Source organism: Aulonocara stuartgranti (genome assembly GCF_965226115.1).
Source record: "Aulonocara stuartgranti genome assembly, chromosome: 1".
Lineage (NCBI taxonomy): Eukaryota > Metazoa > Chordata > Actinopteri > Cichliformes > Cichlidae > Aulonocara > Aulonocara stuartgranti.
In genome coordinates this window covers 4,444,819-4,469,133 of record NC_138939.1, presented here as the reverse complement: position 1 = coordinate 4,469,133, position 24,315 = coordinate 4,444,819, and the positions used below count along the sequence as shown (strand labels likewise).

Sequence of the window (24,315 nt, the reverse complement as noted above, 5' to 3'; positions counted from 1 at the left end):
AATGCAAAAATGCAGTTGAGTCTTCATGTATTGCCTGCAGCGACGTTGTTGGCATTATGGGATGCACATCAAAAATACAAAGTTATGATGCAAGTCATTTATGATCCACTTGCATGTGTGGCAGCAGTGCTTTCATGTAAATGACTGCCCTATAGCTTCACTTATCCTAAATGCTGGCTTTACAGTGACTCTGAACGGCAAGTTAAATTCCACAAAGGAATTGAAAAAGGAGAAAGAGCTATTACTGCCATTAAAATGTTGCTGCTGGGTTGTATCAGAGGATAAGTGGTTAAGACACCATATGCCTACAAAGACCCTCGTTTGATTCAAACAGGGGACCTTTGTTGTATGTCACAGTCTGCCTCAATCAGTGTTTATGTCCTGTTTTTTTCTGTTTAAAGAGAATCCTAAAAATACCAGATGAATTGAGAGTGTTAAATGGACATAGTGCTTGCCTGAGTCCTCATTAACGTGTTGAGCAGGAAAAACAACAACCCCACCAAACCAGCAGAAGTGGAAGTAAACTGGTCAGTAGCCTCACAGAGACAGTTCATTGTTGTCCATCCCTTTAAAAGCTGGTGACAATTATGCCCCATGACCCTTGGCCATGCCACAGAACTGAAGATGCTCTGTGGAAGCAAATCATTAGTCCAGTCTGTGGTGCGCTTGTGTCCATGTGGTCCAGGACACTTCCGAATGCAAGGCCTGTTGTTTAGAACAGAGGCCCGGGTTCAACCCAAAGATGGAGGAAAATCGACAGGCAGATTTCTCCACGTAGCTCGTGTATGTCCATGCAGCCTCTGCTACTCACACCAATGAGCTTTTTGCAGCACAGACATCAGCACCAGCATGTTAGCTCATGCTGCAGATGTTTGATGTTATGTTTGATTGTATTGCCTTTCAGTGAATTTCTCACAGATCTTTTGACAATGGGCATCAGTATGACATATGGGTTATCCCATGTCTTAATGACAGACCTGCAACACTAATAAGTCTGTTAACTTGCACAATTAGCAGTTCTGTCCTGGAACAAACAGGCTAAACCTTTTTTTTGTTGTCAGTTCTGGAGGGATACTGCTGGATACTCCAGAAGTGAATTCACATAACTTGCAAATCTACTTTCTTTATGGAAATACATGAAATGCAAATCGAATGATTTATTAGAAGGATTGCTGTATTTCTGTAATCTATCCAAGCTGAGTAAGTTTAGCAGAATTAAGGCAAATAGATACAAATAGATACTTTGTCGTGATACTAGTTTTTCTGTTCTTCCTGTTCTTCACTTTGCTGTGATATTGAGTGTTTAATTCCTGTTTTCATTATGTTAACATTCTTATGCTGAGTTTCAGTTTGGCAATTCTGGTTATGGTTCATGTGTTTATTTTTATTTTTATAATAGTTTTACTTCCCTCAGTGTTTATGAGTTTTATGTTCAATTTAAGTTATTCACAAAAATGTAAATCACATTGTATCTTATTCACATTTTCACATTGATTTAAAATTTTCTTTTCTTTTTTCCTCTGGAATGATTTTATAACAATGGTTTTGAAAAGTTCTATACAAATAAAATATCATTATTATTATTATTATTATTATTATTGTTATTATTAGTAGTATGTTTTCTTCTCTCTCTCTTTAGTATTTTCTCTTTTCCCTGCGTACTGTTTCTGTTGTTTGCCACACCTTAGTTTGCCCCACCACCTGCATGGTTGCCTTCTGCCCTCTGTGTACATGTAATGTTGCCTTTTTTCAAGGTTCATGTTTGCTTTTTTACTGCTATATGTTGTTCTTTTCATCTTTTCATTCCCTGGCTCCCTCTGTTTATCTTTATTGATTCCTGTTTGTTCCTTGTGTTTTTGGATTTCTGTTTTCAGTTGGAACTTTGTTTACACTGAACCTTTTTGGCTGTAAGTCTTGCTTTTTGATGAAATATTATGCCTCACTTGAAGAGTTTATGACAAACTTGGTTGATTAATGGAAATTTTGATTTTTTTTTTCTTTCATTGTCCTCATCTGGCAGTTGAGATTGGTTATTATTGCTAACTGACACAGTTCAGGTTTCTGCTAATAACAGTAATAGTAAGAGCACTGTTTAAAAACAGAGAGCATAATTCCAATCCTAATTGCATCTAAAGTTAATAACTTTGGACTTTAATACTGAATCTTAATGGTGTTCAGAGCAACTGCTTTGAATTTGTCAAATTCCATCAACACTGAAGCTGAGAGGCACCAGCAATATCAGTTGTAGTAACTTTTCAGGGGCATCTATTAAATTTTTAAGAGTTGGCTAGGAATTTACTATATACTTTTTGCTATATCCAATAAAATGAAATGACTGTACTCTTACTAAAGCTGCAGTTTTAGAATGTATTGACTTTGATATTCCTAAAATATGTACTTTAGAGAGAATCAGATTTTTAAAGTCGCAAGAAGAAGCAAAAGTTGAGAGCGAGGCTTTGTGTTTCTTTCATTAAAAATAACAAAGAATGAAAACAAGAAAAAAAAACTTACAGTCCATCATATACTTATGTATAAGATGCCAATATTCCAATAGGACACGCAAAGGAGCATCTCCCTCGTTAGAGCTTGTTAAAATCTCAGAGGTCGTTAGGGCCCCGAGGCTCATTAGAGTCGGTAGAGATGAATGGGGAGGACTGGTCTTGGGAGGCGTGGAGGCTACTTGGGAGCCCGCCAAGACAGCTTCACTCAGTGAACCCTTTGTCAGGCCTGTCAAAACCTTTTCATCACAACTCAGCTGTTTACTGTAAAACACGCTGATCATTATGAACAGGCCAGAGGCTGACACAGAGAATAACAATGAACATGGCAAATCAATATTCTCCTGTTCATTTCAAAAAGAAAGTTTTCTTCATGCTCTATATGTCATCATTTCATTTCATAATCACATGTATTTGACAAGCATTTGATTTATACCGGCATTAGTGTGAAGGGCATTAGTGAGCAGGGGCTTTCACACTCACAGTTGCTCTCATCATTTTTTAATATGAAGGGTTACTGTTATGAACGGATAGATTTTAACGGCAACTGCAATCTTTTTCTAAACCTGAACATTTTTAGTGCCTAAACTTAACCAGCAAGTGGAAGATAGAAACGAATCAGGGACATCAGTCAGGAACTCCTGCTGACAAACCTGCAAGCACGTGCCACTATCTGAAACCTCTTTATGCAGACTTTGTATGTGGGATGTCACAACACCAGAAATCTGGTCGAAGGCTCTAAATACCTGAAGAATTACACGATGCTCATTACCCAGCTCAACAGCTAAACAAAATGATCATCAAAACAAAAATAAACTCCTATATTGAAAATACATTTTAAAACATTGATATAGTGGAAGATCAAAATGTTAAATCATATTTTTCAAGGCTACTGCTGATACAGTGCCAAGACTTTAGCATAAGCATTTAATGTTAGCAGGTGTGGCAGCTATCGAATGGTACCATAACTGTGTGTCCCGGTGACATCCCTGCTATCTATGCCGTAGGATGAAAAGGGGTTGGCTTTGCACAGCTTCACTCTATTCACATCTTAGCTAGCCTGAGGTTGTCACTTGGGATAATATTCCAAGGTAGGTTTTCCATCCACCCATCCATCCATCCATCTTCCTCCACTATTAAATTCAGGGTCCTTTCACAACAAGACATATGTGGTATTTCTTGAAAACAGTTAATTGGTAGAATCTATTGTGTTTCGTATCATCAGCTGATATATAGCATTAGCAATATTGAACTGCAATAGTATTACAGTAATGCATTAAAACAAGAATAGCTCAACTAAGTAAAAGGAAACTGAAGTCATAATTTCTTTAATATGTGAAGGTCAGCCAGTCCTTAACTTTTAAGAACGTTTAAGTGCAGTTTTGTATTTTGCTCTATTTTGATCTCCACACAGTGGCAATATGGCCCACTAATATAATTAACCATTGATACTGCCATGTGATACAGTGGTAATACATAATATTATGAGGCATTACAATCAAGTTCCACCTCTCATCTCTGTACATGAGGGGAGTGACGATAACAGCTGCACTTAGTCTTAGAAGCCTGATGGGCACACCTTCAGCATCCAGTGACAACCCTTTGACAAGAGCGGAGCAGTGCAGAAAATAATAACCTTCAGCCCAGTAAAGGAAAAGGGAAAAAAAGCCACGAGTTTGGATGATTGATGGCTCCTTGTGAACATGCCATCCAGTGAATGATAATGCACCTCAGTCTCATCTTTTATCACTGTGCAGGGTGTAAAATGTGTGCATCTCTGTGTGCCTTTTATGATTCAGGACTGAATATTTATGCTTAAAGTGTGTGTGAATCATTACTTGGCCTGGAAATTAAGGCTGAAATCCACATCATAAGTCAGTTTTCTTGTTTACTGGCTAGCTGATGATTTTCTCTTTCTTTGATTGGACTTTTTCCCAAATTAATGGACGTGTGGTTCTGACTTGCTGGACTCTTTCCCATAACCTCCTCTGCTTAACTGCATCAACCACCCCAGCTCCACTTTGTATGTCATATAGATTAGTATATACTGTTATTTTTATTTTTAAAAAACTGATTTTGTCATTTTAAGTCATTATAGTGTTGCTACCATAACTAGCAGCAGAAATATATATTAATCAGTGTCATCAATGTAAAACGTCACTTCACTTTTAGATTACCACCTTTCAAAATATGGAGCTGCTGTCCTTGACAAGTGCCAACAGCAGATGTTCTGAACAAGCAAGATGGAAAATAGGACAGGTGACACATCAAATAAATGCAGTCAGACAACATCATGATCTGAAGTATATGTTTGCATATAGCATATAGGTGCTGGTGCAATTGCTGCTACGCTCGGAGTAGTTTTTGCTATTATACTTGTTAATTAGTGCAAATCTAAATTTCCAATTTGACCGTAAATTTCCAATCCCCACCCTAACCAGTCACAACTGAGCCTGGTTCCGCTGGAGATTTCTTCCTGTTAAAGGGGAGTTTTTCCTTCCCACGTTTGCCAGAATCCTTGCTCATAGGCTCTCATCTATTTGTCGGTGTTTCTCTATATTATTGTAACGTCTAGCTTACAATATAAAGCACCTCAAGCAAGCTCTCGTTGTGATATTGGGCTATATAAATAAATGGAATTGAACTGAACTGAACCCTATCTTCTTCTGTAGATTATTGTTAGAGCACTTGATGACACTTCAATAGATACTGACACAGACTGAACACAGATAAGGGCACATTGGCAAGTCTCAACAATCTCAACTAGTAAATCTAAACTTTGGGTTTCAGCATCTTACCAGCTAAACTTTTCTTACTTCTCACAGTTACAATGATTTACTACTAAATGAGGTCAGTTGAGTGTTTTCTATAGTGGTATTTTTGTGTAGTGCAGCATCTCTGCTGTCTAGGGCTAAACCTTGATTACTTGACACTCACAACTGAAAACAGTCATTGATGTGATACTTCTTCGAATGCACAGTTGATGCATTTTAATGTAAATTCCCCAGGGAAGTGTCTGTATGGTCATAAAACACTGGCAGGTATTTGGACGTCCAAACGGAAACCTCTTGCTCAACTTATTATGATGATATCAATGTTACTCAGTCCCATAATAAAGAGACACGTGTGTAGAAATTTAGCATAATATCTTAAATTTGAAATTAATTTTTTTGTGTTTCCTGTTGGGTTGCTTCATGTAGGTGGAAATTCTGTACTGAGGGTTGGACATTGCTAAACTGACACTCAATGCTGAACCAGCGATGGCTTTCTAGTGATTTGGTGGATGTTAGTCAGTTAAAGGAAAAAGATTTATCTGTAGTCACAAATAATACCATGTAACGGTCCTGAAATAGTGTAATGTCATGATCCTGCTAAAGCACTGGTTAAATATTTTTAGCTGTATCCTATTGTAATAATGCTAATATTCTTTGATTCTCGGCTTTCATTCCTATTATGATACACTTGATTGATTATGTGTGTATGTTCATATCTACCCCTGTTTGGCATATTACATGACATTCATCAGTGCAGTGTATGATGCAGACATCCCAGATGTTTCACTCGTAGGGAGTCTGTGATCTCTGGCCTAACAGCAGAGTGACACAACAACACACAGATGGTTTCCTCTTTCCTTCATCACTGTGTTTAGATTGGAATTAGCTGCTGCACTTCATCAATTATGCAGTGAGGCAGCTTCATCATTGCTGCGCTGATTCTTTTTTCTCCAAAACCAACTGCCAGGTGATGTGGTGGAGGATGTGCGTAGTACCGGTTTATTCAGAATGTTTAAAACTGATATTACATACGTGACATTTTCCCCTGTTTAGTTTATCGATTTTTAGTTCAACTACTAGCTTCTCTAACTGAAACCACAAAATGCATATGTCCAGTGCAAATGCACTTCATAGGCAGAGGTGGAAAAAGTACAGACATTCTGTACTTAAATAGAAGTACAGATACTTGTGTTAAAAAATACTTTAAGTACTAAGTAGTAAGTATGTTTTTTTCAGTCGAGTAAGAAAGTAAGAAAGAGTAAGAAAGTAGCTTGTTGAAGGAAAATTCCACCATTCCACCATGCAAAGGTAACTGAACCTTGTACTATATTACTATATTAATAAAATAATATTAGTACACAAGAATAAAAATATGATTCCAATCTTAATTCTAATTCTAATGGATGTGCAGCTGTGAAGGCCTCCACACATGAACAGTAAAATGAGTACAGTCAGGGGTTAAAGTGGAATCTGGCATGTGGAAGAACCCCAAGACTGCAGTCTAGTGAATTCAACAAGATGTCAACAGTTTCACGAGCCATCATGGCTGATTTCCATTTCGTACACTAACAGTATGAGGTCTTTATACTAGACAGTACTGTTGATACGTTGAGTGAATTAATCTAAGCATCATCATCTTAAATCTAAATGAGTTTACTTCACTGATGTAAACCCAGACTGGTCATAAGGAACCGCAGCCACTGTGCACGAATAAAAATAAAATAAATTCACATTCAATTCACAACAAGCTAACTTTGTTATGTCCCATACAAACTAACCAGTAATTTAACGCAACATTTAAATAAAAATAAAAAAATAAAATAATAAAATGGTTGCACAAAAGCAACCATTGATTTACGCTAAGTATTTATTCATTTAGGCAGCCATTAATTTACTTTACTTTTTACTTTACTTGACTGAACCCTTGAAATTCCTTATAAAGACTGTTCAGCATTTTGAACATCAACTAGCGGTTGTGTCTGTCTGCAGTGGTGTGGCGTGAAGTTGTGTGTTGACTGAAGGATATTGATACTGTTGCAAATGAGTACGTAATCTGATTGTTTTTAGCGCTCATTGGTATCTGAGAAAACCCTAGCAGCAGCTCTACTCTGGAGTCTACTTACTTCTCGTCACTGAGTATTTCCTCTAACAATTGTTTGGAGAAAGCTTTGTCATGATGTCTGGTATCTTATTCTTTTAGTCAGTGCCCACACCTCGTGGTCTTAGGTGACGGTAGATCAACCATTTAATTGATTCTATTGTCTCAGTACTTTTGTTACTCTCCAGCTTCATTCCCAAACTTCAGACTTGGCAGCTAATTCTGAGCCACTTTGTACTCAGGTGCAGTCTAGACTGAGCGGGACATCATCATAACCAGAGGAGTAATCTTCTCAACATGAAAATTTAAATTCTAAAAAGCAAAGTCAGGCACCATCAAATTCAAAGAGTGACTGATATTTTATTGATGATACAATAAACCAAATCTCTGTGAGTTAAAATAATGAAACAGGAAAATATTGTAGTTTTACAGGAATATACAAGGTCTAATTTGCTGGTAAAATTAATATATTAGAAAGGCCCAAATTGGAAAAGACTGTAATGTAACATAATTGAATTCACTGGCCACTAAACTCTATCTAGCCACACTGAGCAGGAACGTGAAGCTTTACCTATGTAACTAAATCCCAGTTAATGCACTGGTACTGTTGACTAAAAGGAGACTAAACACATCACCATTCTTTCTGGAAGAGATATGATATATAACACTCTTTCTGTAGGTTATACATCCATCCCCAACCTTGATAATAGTGAGTTTGATCCTCGTTATGAAAGCAGATGATTATGCATATGGAGCACTGTGAAATTAGCTTCTATTGTTTGATTCTTGCATTTCTCTTTTAAAGTGTGAACTGGCTCAGTGATACGACCAAAAAAAAAAAAAACTCATGCTAATCCTTACATCCCTCTCTGCCTGCCTCCACCCGTTCCCTTTCTCCCTCCGTCTCTCTTGCTGGATTTCCTCTGTTTTTTTGTCTTGCTGTGGGGGAGACAAAGGGAACAAAAGAATGAGAGGAGACAGTAAGCTTCCCGTCCACTATAGTGGAGTGGTGGAGTGGAGCTCTCAATAGAATGCTGGGCAGACTGGATGGACTGGTGCTATGAGAACTAGGCCAGAGGACTGTTGATAGTACCCCAGAGTCTAGAATCAGAACTGGATTAAATGAAGGATTACTAGAAAAAAAAGAGTGAAAAGAAATATATATATTGCTGAAAGATTAAAGCACAGTTTGTCTACCTTTTGATATTTGCACAACTATCAAAAAGTAAGTTTTAATTCAGCTAAAAAAAATAAACAGGAAACTGTATCCATCAAATGTACACCTGAGAATCATATAATCATTCTATGGGTTCATGTCACTTATTGTTCTTGTCCACATTAATGAAATTCAAACCAAATGGCCTTCTTAATGTATCCTGATCATACTGAATTACCAATATGTTTGTTTTGTAGGAACTTCTGTAGCTGGCCACAAATGTCTTTTTCTGCAGCAGGAGTTGTACTTTCAACATCCCCAAGCATACAAGGGTCCACTAGAGTCCAAGTAACATAAATATTGTCATCAGAGAGTGTTCATAAGGCTCTCTGAAGATATACATTCTCCAAGTGGAATAAAAAGTAGTAGCATGTGTGTGTAGTGCCCACAGTTGTCCACAAGGATGATATTATTCTGTTTGTTTGTTTGTTTTTTAAATAAATACAGCTCACCATTTTGATATTTTAGTTATTTAACGTATAGACTCATGCAAAGTCTTGTCAGTCTCGTGCATTTTTTAGAACTTGTCTGTAGATGACACCACGGTCTAAATCCTACTTAACTTGGATTTTTTTTGAGTGATTTTCCAGCATGCAAAGAAATAGAAGTCAATGGAGGAATCATCAGATTGATGATAAAAAATAAAGCTCAAACTCTACAGCCCTGAACTTAAAATGTCCAAGAAGGCAAATGTCTACTTTAATTGCATTGAAGATTAAACAGTTTTTATGCTTGGTGATTTCACTATGAGTAAGTGCAGTGTAGCTGACTCCCTGCATGCTCTATCCAGGCAGCACTGTCGCCAAACTGAGTATTTCCAGTAGCCAGAATGCATTTGAACTGGAATGCACTGCGTGTAAGGACGGGAAATTCGGATCATGACCCCAGACATTGACTTCTAACTCACTGTTTCAATTGCAGCAATTTACTCTGTGTTTAGAAACTCAAAAAGTGATGAGTCCTTGCAAAGATCAGGAGAACTGGCATTATCTCTCCATCCATTTTCCTCCACTAATCCAATCGACGGCCATGAATCTTGCCCTATCAGCTTGGCTAGGCTCTAGTTAAAAAGTGGGTTTCACCATGGACAGGCTAATTAAAAGTATTTCACTTCATAGTATCAATGCACTAAGGCTTTTCTTTTTTGTGTTTTCATGTTCTACCTATGCCTGCGTGGATATTTTCTAGGTGCACTGGCTTTCCTGAGCAGTCCAAATTAAGCAGGTTAAGTTGACAGATGATCCTAAATTAGTTTTGTTGTTTGTTTGGACTGTTGAGCAGCTACAACCCTTTATGTGACAAGAACCGGACAACTTTCCTGTCCCAAAACTTCAGCAACTGGTCCCTTCAGTACTCAAATTTCTACAGACTGTTGTTAAAAGAAGAAAGAATGCTATGCTGTGGTAAACATGGCCATGTACGCACTTTTGGGAAACACTGAAAACATTTGTTTTCTGTGTTCTATTGTGAATAAAATGTTGGTTTATGAGGTTTGCAAACTTGTTTTTACATTTTACACAGTGTCCCAACTTCTTGTAATTTGTATTGTATTAAGAACATACACTTTTGAAGCTCAGACTGGATACTTATATATATGCTTTCGCAACACACATTTACTGTAAAAAGGATTTTTTTAACAAAGGAAAAACACCCAAAACAACTGCTTACCCTGTCCACCACTAACAGTGCTTTCTGATAACTACTAGATGTTCCATGACAATCAGTATAACATGGAAACAGGGATACCGCTAATTAATTAATTGTCACAATTAACTCAAAGCAGATGAACCTTGTTATTCAAAACTGCTAAGGATGGAGAAAAAGGAAAGAAAATAAAACCAATCAATTAAAAAAACATGCAGTTGTTCTTTGAACGTTAATCACCATTAATTTAAAGAAAGCTACACTTTTGTGATTTGGCTTCAACATTTTGCGGTCACATTCATCATCCTGTTCTGTAAGTCCAAAAACAACTGATTGTTTAGCTTCATGAGCAAAATAGACAGATGCAGAAACTGTTGTATGACAGTGATTAGTTAGTTATCACTAAGCTATTTTCAAAGGGTTTCTATTATAATGAATGGTTTTGCTTAGAGTGCAAGTCCACTCTCGATAGAACATGAAATCCAGGCAGCAGCTCAGCAGTCTAACCACATTCGGTTTTGCTACATCCACAAAAAAAGAAGCAATAAAGGAAAAAGGAAGGAAGGGAGGCTATAAAGGAAGAGAGAAAGACAAAGTGTCGAGGTGAAGTGGAGCTTGAAATTTCTGTTATGATATTCTATAAAAGGAACACAAAACCATTCTAATTACATGATTATGCACACGCTCAGCTGATACATGGCCGATCCAATGTCTTTAGAATTTGACCCATTTTTAAACAACTGACTAACATGAGAGGAAGACGGCTGGGATAAAGTTTAGTGGTGCTATGTTTACAATAAATGGATGGCTGTTGTGTCTGTGTATGTGAGCAAGAGGTAATCGTGCATGCCCTGTTGATGTTTTTGTGACACAGGAAGTGGTGATGTAACAGTATACAATCCCAGAGCTTTTTCGCACACTCACTGTCTCCCACTGTCTGTGTCTCCCACACTCTGATGTATTTGCCCCTCGGCCACAGTGATGTTCCAAGTCCCACAATCATCTGAGAGCAGTGGTTATGGTCGCGGTCTTTTAGCTCTCTGGTTGAGACAAACATACACGCAACGACATATTTAGGGAGCAAGAAGCTGTGCAGGCCCAGGGAATTTTAAGGTTTGGTTTTAAGTGTCAACTAAAGAAAAGTACCAATTGTGTAATCACTGGTTTTGTGTGTGTGCAGGCAGCACGGTGGCACGGTGGTTGGCACTGTTGCCGCACAGCAAAAAGGTCCTGAGTTCAATTCCACCATCAGGGGTCTTTCTGTGTGGAGTTTGTGTGGGTTCCTCCGGGTACTCCGGCTGTCTTTGGACAGCATTCCTCCCGCTGTCCAAAGACATGCAGCTTGTGGGTTAATTGGATAATCCAAATTGCCACTAGGTGTGAATGGCTTTCTGTCCCTGTGTGTTGGCCCTGCCACAGACTGGCGACCTGTCCAGGGTGTACCCCACCTCTCGCCCTATGACAGCTGGGTTAGGCTGACCCTGAAAAGGATAAGCGGAAGCGAATGGATGGATGGTTTTGTGTGCTTTTTTTCAAGAAAGATGCCTATTATGCAAAATCTTGATGCTATTTTTGAGTATCCAGTAAATCCAGTGTCAAATTACTTTAGCTGTTGGCTCACCTGATACCTTTCTATGAATTCAATCGTTTTTATTTGTTATTTAGCTAGACTAGCTGTTTAGCCTGTTGTGTCTGACTTAATCAATGTCATATCTTTTGTCACTGATGCCTTCTGGCTCGGTCCTGAAAGTCTGGGTCCCGCTCTCCCCACGTTTCACATGGAAGGGCAGACACATCCCAGAACAAACCAGCAAATATAAAGCTCTACACCTTGAAATAACAATCTTTTCTTAATTTTTTTAAAATAAAAGATGAAATCTCTGTGGCAGTTTCTTTGATCTTTTGTTCTGAGAAAGAGATTTACTATCCATGCTGTTTGATGCTAGCACAAGCTATATTTTGTGGAAATTAATACAAATGAAACAGTTGAATTTTAAATCAGTGGAAAAATGATCAGTGCTAGTCCGACTCTTTTCCCAGTTATTATTACTATTTTTTTTCTTTCTTTTGGTTTACAAATGTTCAAACGGCCAGTAAGGTCCGTTGAACACATTATAAATAATGTAAAATTTTATGGTATGCAAATATAATATTAAAAGGAACTTGTGTTTACTTTACAGGAACACCCAATAGAAATGGACTGGTACTTGTATAAAAAAATGGTAAATGGCCTGTATTTGTATAGCGCTTTTCTAGTCCCTAAGGACCCCAAAGCGCTTTACACAACCTGTCATCCACCCATTCACACACACATTCACACACTGTATAAAAAAGCAATTTAGACTACGATTCATGTTTAGCCATATATTTGTATAGCATTTAATTCCATGCACCTTAAATCCATAGCAAAATTAGAATCAACAATTAAAACAGCATGCATGTCTTTGGATTGCGGGAAGAAGCTGGAGTACCCAAAGAGAACTAACACAGGAATGCTGAAAACATGTAAATGCCACACAGAATGGCCTCGAGACCAAACCCAAAGCCTCCATGCTGCCATCTGAATATTCAGTGCCACTATCCCACAGAGACAGTCTTCATTTAATCTGGAAGCTACTGATCATACCTCATACCTCACAGCAGCATACAGTGTGTGTCCTGCATTTTAAGAAGCTGAAAGCAATCACACGCATCCTTACTCAGTCTTCATACAGTAACTTACCACCAAATTTTTATTGGATTGAAAGTGCACAAATATGCTAATAAAGTGAAGGATTCCCCTCGTGTGTATGTATGAGTGTGTGTGCGAGGAGGAGGGCATCGCTTTGGTTTATCTTCCAGCCACACTATTTAAGCTCCTGCAAAGGGAGGGTGCAGGGTTACTGTGTGTGTGTGTGTGTGTGTGTGTGTGCGTGCGTGCGTGCGTGCGTGCGTGCGTGTGTGTGTGTGTGTGTGTGTGTGTGTGTGTGTGTGTGTGTGTGTGTGTGTGTGTGTAGAGGGTAGAGGGAGTAGCTTTCAGTACCAAGGGGAAATGGTACTGTGATTTCAGACCAAATTAAGCCACATCAAACAGGCCAGATCAAAGAGTATACAGGCCTTACTGTCTGTGCCAGGCTGACATCACGACAGGATACCCCACCCCCCAGAAACACACAAAAACATCCACTTCCTCCTTCTTTCCTTCACTTTCATTTTTTCATTATCCCCTCCATTTCCTCGAGTTTCTATTTTACACTGGCAGATTTCTCATATTTCACTGTTCCTGTAAAGACATTTTTGACCTCATGCTGATATAAATACACCCGCCAACCCCGGCACGCACAATTTGCAAGCATTTAACAGGGTTATAGGTTAACCTGGATCAAGTATAATGTAATATGTGCTGGGGGTGTGTGATAGAGGAATCATCGAGTCTTAAGAAGTGCTAGGAGGATGGGGGAGTAGCATCCATTAAGACACCGTTTCAGCTTTGAATTGTGTTAACGATCTTGGCTGTTCTAGTCAGACCCTTTGATGCTGCCTGATGCCAGTGGCTGTCAAGTCTTCTCTATATGTGTGTGTGCGCATTTGTGTGTGTCTGTGTGTTGGATAGATGGATTAGATGGCTGCATGAGGAGGAGAGGGTGTTGATGATGAAGGACGGGGTGAAGCGGGGGTGAAAAAGGGATTGGGGGATGCAGAGTACCAATGGAGGAGAGAATGGAATTGGTGTGTGTGTGTGTACATGTTTAGATATCTTTGTGAGGACAGAAAAATGTCATGCTACTATACTTGTGGGGCCTAACAGTCACTTATGGGGACAAAATGCCGTCTGCACGAGTTTGAAGGCATTTTTCAGGCTCAAAATGCAGTTTTAGTATCAAGGTTACAATTAGGTTATGGTTAGGTTTAGGCTGAGGGTTAGGATTCAGATTAGGCATTCGTTTTTGATGGCAAGGGTTAAGGTAAACAGCCAGCGAAAGCATTATGTCAATGAGATGTCCTCACTAAGATATGAAAACGTATGTCTGTATGGTTTTAACTTGAAAAATGTAGAGCTAAAGGACATCAAAGCATATGAAATGAAAAAGTCTGTAGTGAATTTACAACAAAGACACTTTTCTGTTATCAGAATATTTGTTTATTTTTAATTCATATTGAACATTATTGGTATCAATTTAAACACACGCATGCACAGAAACATATATAAGCAAAATGCAATGCAAAGTCTCAAAAGTAAAACTTTTTTTATTCTTCAAAAGCAACTCTTCATGTTAGAATATTATTACTACATCATTATCTTCCCACCCCATATGGAAAAGAAATAGTAAAAACTTATATGTGATTACTCATGAAAGTGGCCACTTTCTCATTACTTTCATATATTGTTTTAGTAAGTATCCAAAACATACAAGTTTCATTATATAATTTTTCAAGGGCTCTTATATCTGTTTTCACTCTTGTATGCTTTTCATACAAGTTTCACACAAGACAGATACAAACTAAGATTTATATTAAATCTTTTCCATATGGGACTTCATGTATCTTTTTTCTTCTGGCATCCTTTTTAACACGTGTATTTTGGTTTGGTAACACATATATGCAGTAAACTTTTGTCATTAAATGATATTTTTCTATTTTAATGTGGATCCCTTTCTTTGTGTTGTCAGTGCTCCTATCCTGTGTGGGAGGACTTCAGCGCCAAGGCCACCAAGCTGCATTCCCAACTCCGGTATGCTCCACTGCACAACACACCACTGCACAGTCGACAGCTTTTGAATTATGAAAATATTAAGAGAATATTTAATGCCAGTTTCAAAACAAGACAGATTAAAGTCGAGAGAATTTGGGATTTTTTTTTTTACCTTCAGTATTTAGGCCTTTAGACTTCATTTAAAGGCATAGACTAAATATGAGAATGCAGTAGCCTGAAAAGTGGGCCTAATATAGGGCATTAAACCAGTTAATATGGGAGTGGATAACTGGGTGTTACAGTTTTAACACACTCTGAGATTTCTTGTAGGACAGTCCTAGCAAAAACTGTGGAAAGGTATATGAGTCCCACATCACAGACATGACTTTTCCACTTGCTTTTGTTCGCAACGCTGTTTCCTTCAAAATATTCACATTCTGTTTTTTCAGACATGCCCACTGTCGCATCCAAAAGATGAATCAGAAATGACAATGAATGAAATTAAAGTGTTCATCTATTTGATATTTTAGTTGTTAAAATGTTTTTATTAGTGAGAGGCCTTAGAGAAATCTTGTACCCTTTTCACTTAAATCTAAACCTCACTTAAAATGAGTTGAGGAAGTTAAGGCTTTAAAACTGACACAGCAGCAGGTATTGTTGGTACAGCTCCATTTTTATATACAGTTTTAAATATAGTCTATGTATAAATTCCATAATACCATAATATCCTAATATCATGTGAAGTCAGGCTGAAGTTTTGTCAAAATGCTTTTTTTCTGTCCATAGAACCACTGTGTTGGCTGCCGTGGCCTTCCTTGATGCCTTTCAGAAGGTGGCAGACATGGCTACCAACACCAGAGGTAGGATAACAACGTGTGTCTGCGGGTTTGTAAGAAAGAAACAGCGACTTGCTTAGAGAACTGTAGGCTCTGTGTCTTCTGTTGTTGCTTTTCTGAAATGCCCTCCACATTGCAGAACTATCAAGAGTATTATTATGTTGTTGAGATATTATCAACCAGCCTTCTAAAGAGCCATCTTACTCATGAAAGTGTTTCCAGTGTCCTCGAGGTAAACTTTGTCCCAAACTTCAAAACAAGTTTACTGCTGTTTACAGAGACAAAAACATGATGGAAGTACCTCAGAGAGGTCAAACAAATCTATTTTTGTAGCAGGATGCATTTTATCAGGCATCCCAATGCAATGGGAAACACCTTTTAAACACTGAGGCAACAGGGGACAAAAAATACGTGCATCAGGATTTTATTGCTGGGAAAGAAAAGAAATGGAAAGTATTGGTTATTATTTTTATTCCATGGAGTCTTTTTGAGACACACAAAAATAGTCCTTCATTCTTTCTTGTCAAAGTACTGTAAGAGTTTTTGAGTTATTGAGAAAGTTCTCACAGAGGTAATGTTTGAACATCAGCAACCTACAGAATAGTTACAGTCCCCAGTACTCCAACTACTGTACCGGAGGAATAACTAAGATTTTTTCCGTATTTTCATATTGGTCATGGTGAATACACATAAAAGCCAGCATCAAGCGTCAGCATCAGTAAACCAACATGTTAATGCTGATTGGTGAGTGAGTAAAGTGTGAGTAATGCCAAATGCAGGGTGCAGAAAAACAGACCAAAATGACTAAAACTCATATCTATAAATGAAAGTGATAAGTTGTTTTTGCGTCAAATGAATCAAGTCGGTCATGTAATAGGTGTGAAATCTTCATAATTCATGAATGACACAACAGTAAGCTCAGTGTGAAGTAGGAAGTAGCTCCAGAAGTATAGCCTCAGATTGTTTTTGTACCCAATGATTTTGGAAGGTGTAGCAAAAAAATGTATTTTAGGGTGAGAAATGCTTGTAAAGCTCACTGGGTGATTGTTGCTGACAGAGGTGCAGAATGATAGTGAAGTTCTCACTTTATGTAGCAAATAAACAGCTTGAATTGTGTGCAATGCGACTACTGCACTTTAAACTTTGTCTAATTGTCATTTTTGCTACAATTCCATGGATCATGTTTCCTAAGAAGAGCTTACAAAAAATGTGCACATTATACACAGCCGGTAAAACCTGTGGGTAATGTGCCAAACAATTGTAACTTTAAACAGCTGTTTGGTTGCTTTCTAGCAAGTTGATTCACATCTTAAATTCCTAAAATGCCCATGATTAATGTTGTTACATTTTTTTTTTCTGCATGGTACTCAGCCAAAAATTCAACTGAGTTTATAGACTTATGGGCTATGGATTGTTTTCTTGTGTGTTTGGCTTGACACTCTTGACACACTTGATATTCTGTGCGTAGGCTTAAAGCTTGGCACAAGTTTTAAGAGAGTGTGGGATGAGAGCTAAGAAGGTCAGACAAACATTCATCGCCCACCGGCAACCACGTGAATAGTACGGTACCACTGAGGAAAGTGAGGAAGATGACCGAGACCGTAATACAGGGAATTTCTCCATCCATGTAGCTTATTAGGTGCAGCTGCCAGACAGTGTATGTGGTGTGTGTCTGCAGCCCCAGGTGGGCTCCTATAGCAGAGGATACAGGAAGATCATGCTGCTTTTACAGGCCAGACAGGAAGTCACCATGCTTTGTCAGCTCATTATATGTGCCACACACACACACACACACACACACACACACACACACACACACACACACACACACTGAAATATAACATAAATGGTCCTGTCACAAAGATCCAGACTGTTCATCAGAGGCTCTTTCTACTTTCTATACTGATGAGTCATTCCTGTTAGAGTCCATTTGTCAGACTGCGATACAGATGCGTCTCTTTCTCAGTGTGTGATGTTCTATAATAGATTTGTTAAATGGATGCAGGCAGGAGACGGCACCAATAATGATGCTCTCTGTCTCCCTGCCACTTGCTATATCAATGTGCTACTTATTACAGTGTGTATGAATCAAGCCCAAAGGGTACTGATGATCCTGTGCTCTGCTCTAGTACTGACAGTCCCATTTGGAAGGCTGGATTGGGAATGTTTTCATTACGGCTGTCAAACAAATTTTAAGTGAACTGAAACGCTGCAAAATGTTATCAAGTGAAAAAAAAACAGGCTCCTATTATTCATGGAATATTTCTCAAAGTCTTGACAGCTAATGATTCATGTTATCGTTCACCATCTTGTGAAACTTGCCGTGAACTATTTTAGTTCTTAGAAACAGAAGAAAGAAAAGCCTTATGTGGCAGTTCATTTCGAAAACAATTTTCATGCGACAGCGTGCAGGACTCCCTACCCAGACCAGCACAATGCGGCTGTTACATTTACAGCGTAATGAAGCCTCCAGTTGAGGACTTGTGAGATGTCAAACCAGGAACTCTCAAGATTTGTTCCTGGGTTTTTTTCTATTCAGATCAAATTTACTTTTGATTTTTCTGTGACTGGAGTTGTACACACAGTTGTTCACTGGCCGTTTCTGCCTGTAGTTGAAGGCTGATGTTTCAGAGACTCAGCAGCCTTATTTAATTAACAAAAGGGTTTTCTGCTGAGTCAGCACGATTTAAAAAGTTTTCTAATGATGAATTAGCCTTTAAATATTCCATCAGGGAACACGTTGTGCCGCTGAAACACACAACTCTGTACATTTTTCTACGCAGTCCCTCATAAAAGATTTCTGATTAATGATCAATTTATTCTCATCTTTCTTCCAAAAACAGGGACGTTTCAAAATGTCCCCAAACCCTTCACCGCTGCTGTACATGCCCCTCAGAGAAGGATCCCCAACTTATCTAACTAATGAAGCTGACATGTATTATTCAAAAGTATTTTATTATTTGTACTGACATGATATTTGATGTATGTTTCTCTCAAGATTAACCCTTTACAGACAAGTCATTTCTAGTGTTATTAGAGGATATTTTTATATACTTTTTATTTAATTTTACATTTTTTATGTTGAAAATCAAGTTCGGTCAAGGTGATCAAACTGACCAAAATCACGTCTTTCACTATTTGTTTGACCTGCTGATTGGTAAAATACAAAGAGTTCACTCTCTGTGATTTAGCCTGGTCACAAAAGTGTCCACTATCGTTTGCGTTCAGTGTGTATAGCTAATGTTAGCATGCTAACACTAGAAGGGGATAGCTATCAGCTATCTGATATCTGTGTGCTACAGAGTCTGCTCACACTAGCATCTAGCTGAAACCTCTATGAGTAAATAATATGTCTGGACACAGTCTGCTGTTAATACCTGATAAACACAAATAACTAAAAAGTATGTGTTTTGGTAGATAGTCTATATTTTCTTTCTTATTAGGGGTTAGATGAGGATTTGGAGAGGAAGACTAACACAGAAATGTGTGCATCTGTAAATGCTAACAGGGTGGCTTTAAAACAAAGCCACGCTCTATTTTTATATGTAAGTGGGAAAAGTCACAAACGCCAGGTAATGAATTTTTCAGTCTCGATCTATGTTTTCTCCTGGGGTCATCTATATTCATTATTTTCTCCTAACAAAATTAAAAGTGGCCACATTAGGTAAGATAAACAGTTTTCTTAGTTTTTGTCATTGTGTGTGTGTGTGTGTGTGTGTGTGTGTGTGTGTGTGTGTGTGTGTGTGTGTGTGAAAGACATTTAACAAGTGGGTGAAATCCAGCAGTAGGAAGTGAACAATTATTTGTGAATTCCCTGGTGTGGGATGAATGGGAGTGCACTTTCAGATGTGCTCTCCACCCCTGTCTTATGGCCCAAACATTCACTTTCCGCAGCGCCCCTGAGGGAAAACTGTGTTTTACATGCGAGTGTGTTTGTGTGTGTGTTTATACAAAGAGATTAAGTGAAGGTTTTCCCAGCAAAACCTATTCCTTTTGTTGTTTTGGCTTTTGTTTAAGTTACAGAGTGGGCTTTTGTAGTTTTTTTTCTTAGTTCACTGGCAAACTCAAAACTTTGAGTGGGTAACATGGGCTCAAAGTTTTAATGCTGGAAAATATATAAAGATATTTTTCAGATGATGGAAATTATCTACAGTAACAGTTTCTACTGTCAATAAAATCTGTATAAAATTGTTGATATGCAGATTCACACCCGTTTGTTTGAATTCTTTTACTGATAATATCTGCCCACTTCTGTCACCACCCTCATATAAAGATGCAAATACAGCGATAATATTTCATGTTTCTTTTTGCAGCATGACATGAGAATTTGACGACTTGTAGAATATTTGTATTATATATTTGTTTATTTTATTTAACCTGTTGTTCTTGAAGAGATCTGGGCTGTGGCTGGAATATTCTATTTATATCATGTGTGGCAAACTTAATATTTTGTTCCATAGCGTTTATTACAGCCATTACAGCCACCTCTTTCATTTCCTGACAGAGGTGGCTGTAAATGAGACAGGATGTCATGATAATCGTAAGTCCCAAAAAAGCCTTTTGTGACTTGTCATCATGTATGAGATTTGTTGTTTTACTCATGTGTTTTATTCATGCAATATTGATGATGATGAAGATGATGATGTTAATGATGCTGAGGCATCTGTATCCACACACACCCTCCCTCATATCTGTCCTCTCTCTGCAATCACAGCAGTAAAACCTGGGTCAGTCCCAGGACTCTCACTATGCATATTTGGCACTGTGTGCAGCAATAAAGAGCCCTGTGTGTGTGTGTGTGTGTGTGTGTGTGTGTGTGTGTGTGTGTGTGTGTGACAGAGAGAGAAAGGGAAAAAGAGAGGAAGATGATGATCTGATGGTACAGAATGCCTGGTGGTTCTATTGCCAGGCTCCCTGCCTGCACCCAGATACGTAATGAATATCATAAATCTTTTTAATGCACACCAACACTTGTGTGCACACAATCATGCATATGCCAAGAGCCAAATTTCTCTGTTATTCTTCCGACTTGTACAGTTGCAGTTGGTGGATAAATGAAGAGATTGTGATTTAGAATATATATGATTGGATTTAGAAATACAATATGCCCACAGAACGCAAAAAGTTTTGCACTCTTTATATAGAATATGAACAACAGTGTGTGCAAACAGCAATTTTCATTGTGTTTTTATTGAGCAGTAGCATGTGTCCTACCTCCTGCATATCCATCCAGCACTCGGGTGATACCCTCGCCTAAACCACATAGAATTATTCCAAAAGTGAGAACATGGTTAATGGAGTGTGAGAAAGGACACCTTCAAACAATGTCCTGATATCATCAACTTGTGTTCTGGGAATACAAACACACCGAGAAAATCCAAATAAGCTTACGGTTCTCCTGAAGTTTGTGCACTTTGATGTCTATTATATCGCTGTTCAGTGACTAAAGTCATCAGACAAACCTAAGCACTGTAAACTAGATGGAAACAGAAGAACCTCGGTTGCATGTGTTGGCTCTCAGTTGGTGTAAAACATCATCCAGTGTGGATTGAATGCATACAGTGGCATTACACTGGAACTTTATAGTTTCATGATTTTCTAAAATAAATACGAAAGGAGAAACAAAAGTCAGGTTTATCACAACTGCAGATGGTCGAGAGGAGAGAAAACATGCTGGAAAACTAATTTCTAATGTGTTTATCTGTGTCAGTAAATCCAGAGGAAGTGAGCTGGAGGTCAGGAAGTAATGAAGTTTATGGGAAATGTGGCCTTGATTTTCAGAAAGACTAGCACTATATACCAACAATATGACATGGAGGCTGCCAATTATCCTGGCTGTGGTCTTACATGTTTACAGTAATTTTAACAAGGTAAGGTTTTTAATTGGAGCAGGGTTTATTGGTGCTTAAAAAGTGCTACACACAGCACATTTAAAAGGAGACAAAAAGAAGAAGAATGCATGTGCTGCAAATAAAGAATCTTAGATTCAAAGCACAGTGATGCAGTGTGAAGAAATGAAAGATAATTGGTTAAGGAAATGATAGAAACAGTAAAGGATTGTTCTGACCTCAGAGCAATGGAGTTATCACTGCATGAAAACACAGAGGTCCATGCTTGAGAGAGTCGAGTATAGAAAGCAATAAAGGCAGAGAATGGACAGAGGGCTGCTCTGGAGAAATGTGAGGCGGTCTTCAGTGACAGGCCTGTGCTGTCATTATAAATATGACCAAGCTCAGCTAAGACAGTGGCTGAACTTCAGCTTTACCCAGCACTGGTTTTATGTACGTGCGCATCACGTGCTGGGCACAGGCCACAAAGTGCCAGAGTGGCACCAAAACAATATCAGAGCCTGCTGGCGAGTGCAAGAGAACAGTTTTACATTTTGTTACACGGCTGCCATCTTTGAGCTCTGAATCCTGGACTCCATCACCCTCACAGTCTTTATTGTACTCGTGCAAAATCTTATCTTTTACTATAATCATTATTGTGTATATATTTTATATAAATACATACATGATATAACTTCTGTTATTCTTAAATATGGCAACATGTTGCCATTCAGCAATTAAAGATGACGACTTTCTCCAACACCCTTTACACACAATGTCTAACTATTCAGTGGTGCTCGTTTGTAAAGTAGGCTGCTGGAGATGGGCAGGTAAAAATCATATCATATTGTTTCCTTTGGCACCAATGCAGCTAAAATGTAAACATTACGTGAGGATATCTTAACAATAATTTACATGCAGATGCGATGTTACCACAGTAATTAATCAGGCATTTCATCTGCTAATGAGTAACTTTTACTGATATGGAGTCAATTTGTTGTTTTAAGTTGACTATTTACGTTTTTTGTTCTTTACTCTCCTGATGGGATTTACTGAGCTGACTGTCTAAAGAGTCATTCATGTGTGAGGGGGTGGAGATTCATATGTAAGAAACTGGCCTACTGAGACATTTTATTGCAGAAGCGCTATGAATGAAAAACTATGTGCTGCATAATAAAGGAACAGTGTTTATGTCTGTGGGTGTGTGTGGTGGTGGTGATGGTTTTATTGCGGGGGTTAATATTTTTTTATTAATCTCTTAGTAAAGGTATTCAGCACATTCTAGCTGGCAGGGTTCTCCATGCTGGCGTCAGTGACACTCCCTGTGTGTGGGGGGGAGACGTAACCTGCAGATGTGGGGCCACTTAAGTTAATACAGCTACTCAAACGCACACATGCAACTCAGCAAGAGCGGTTTCCCTTATTCAGCTTGGAGCATGGCACCTCCTCCAAGGACCACCTGCTGTTTAATACAAGTGCACAGAGATAAATCCTCTCCTCACACACACACACACACACACACACTTTTACCTCTACATATGCAGTTCTGACATGCATATATATTAGCTCCTGGGCATGAGTGTAAACATATGTATATTATACCAGTCATGAGCACACAGACATACACAGTGGAAAGAGTATGTTAGTTGTACTCTGCGCTCCAGATACTTTTGATTTTTCATTTCAGTTGCTCGATATTTTTACATTTATAACTCTGGTGCGTGATGCATTCGTGTCTACCCATTTTCTGTCTCTGACTCTAACGTGGATCTACCCTCTCTCTTGAGCCAATCGCAGACAAGTGGGATCACATTTATGAGCTTGGTTGCCAGGCAACAAGGAGGGAGAAAGCAAGCGAGAGAGTGAGTGTGTGAGAAAAAGAGGGACGTGGTGGCAGAGAAAAAATAGCCATGTTGTTGCCAAGAGGAGAGGAGAAATCTGAGAAAGATGGTTTAATTGCCTTTCACAGACAGCATGCCATTCACGGTCAACTGGAGACGCACTGGAGCTGGAAGAGTTCATCATGCAACCAAAATGTTTGAAGCGAGATTTTGTCCTATACATAACCAGGTTAGCATCAGGTTAAGTCAGCTCTTGTCCTTACCTAAACCCCAGAGTGGTACTTAAAAACGGTGTGACATAAAAGCTAGGTGCAATTTAAGTTTGGCTAAATTAGGATAAATTAGTGCCATTGCTGGGATTTAAAGTATTACTGTGTAAAAGGCAGCATGTAGCTTCTTCATGAAGGCACGGCGAGTAAGGAATAAAAGGAGGAAGGTACAGAGAAATAACTGCAATACCTGGAGTTTCTAAAGACACGAGTTTTTACACACGCACAAACACAAAACTAAGCGGGCGTCTAACTAGCATAAAGGTAACATTTAGCTAATACACTTTCTGTTTAGTGTACGCAAACTGTGCAAAAGCGTACTTATCTAAAAGCACAACTTTAAATTTGTCTTGTTTTCCTTTGCTTACGAGGATAATCCTCACGTGTTATGCTAATGTGTATTTTGTATTTGACAAATTTGTGAGATTACCACATGGAGATAGTTTGATACCTTTGATTTATGGTCTCAAAAAAAAAAAAAAAAAAAAGCTATGACACAACGTCACCAAACCTATGTGTTTTTTTAGAATTCAATGATTCGCTTTTACATTGTTATTTTGTAACATGCTATGTCAGCCCTGATCTTACTGTAGGTTTGTTAATGTTGTATAATATGAAATGCTGAACAGAACAAATTTT

The 24,315-nt window shown here is 38.4% G+C and overlaps 1 protein-coding gene across 3 annotated transcripts in view; it reads left to right on the top strand.

The window, feature by feature from the left end:
- The window catches only part of LOC309714950 (protein MTSS 2-like), a 78,930-nt gene that overhangs the window by 5,860 nt on the left and 48,755 nt on the right, over window positions 1-24,315 (top strand). For all 3 annotated transcript variants that reach the window (XM_082547693.1, XM_082547692.1, XM_082547694.1), the window contains exons 2-3: window positions 14,880-14,941; window positions 15,689-15,762. In XM_082547693.1, the coding sequence (XP_082403819.1) occupies window positions 14,880-14,941; window positions 15,689-15,762 (136 nt within the window). The remainder of the gene's footprint in view (window positions 1-14,879; window positions 14,942-15,688; window positions 15,763-24,315) is intronic.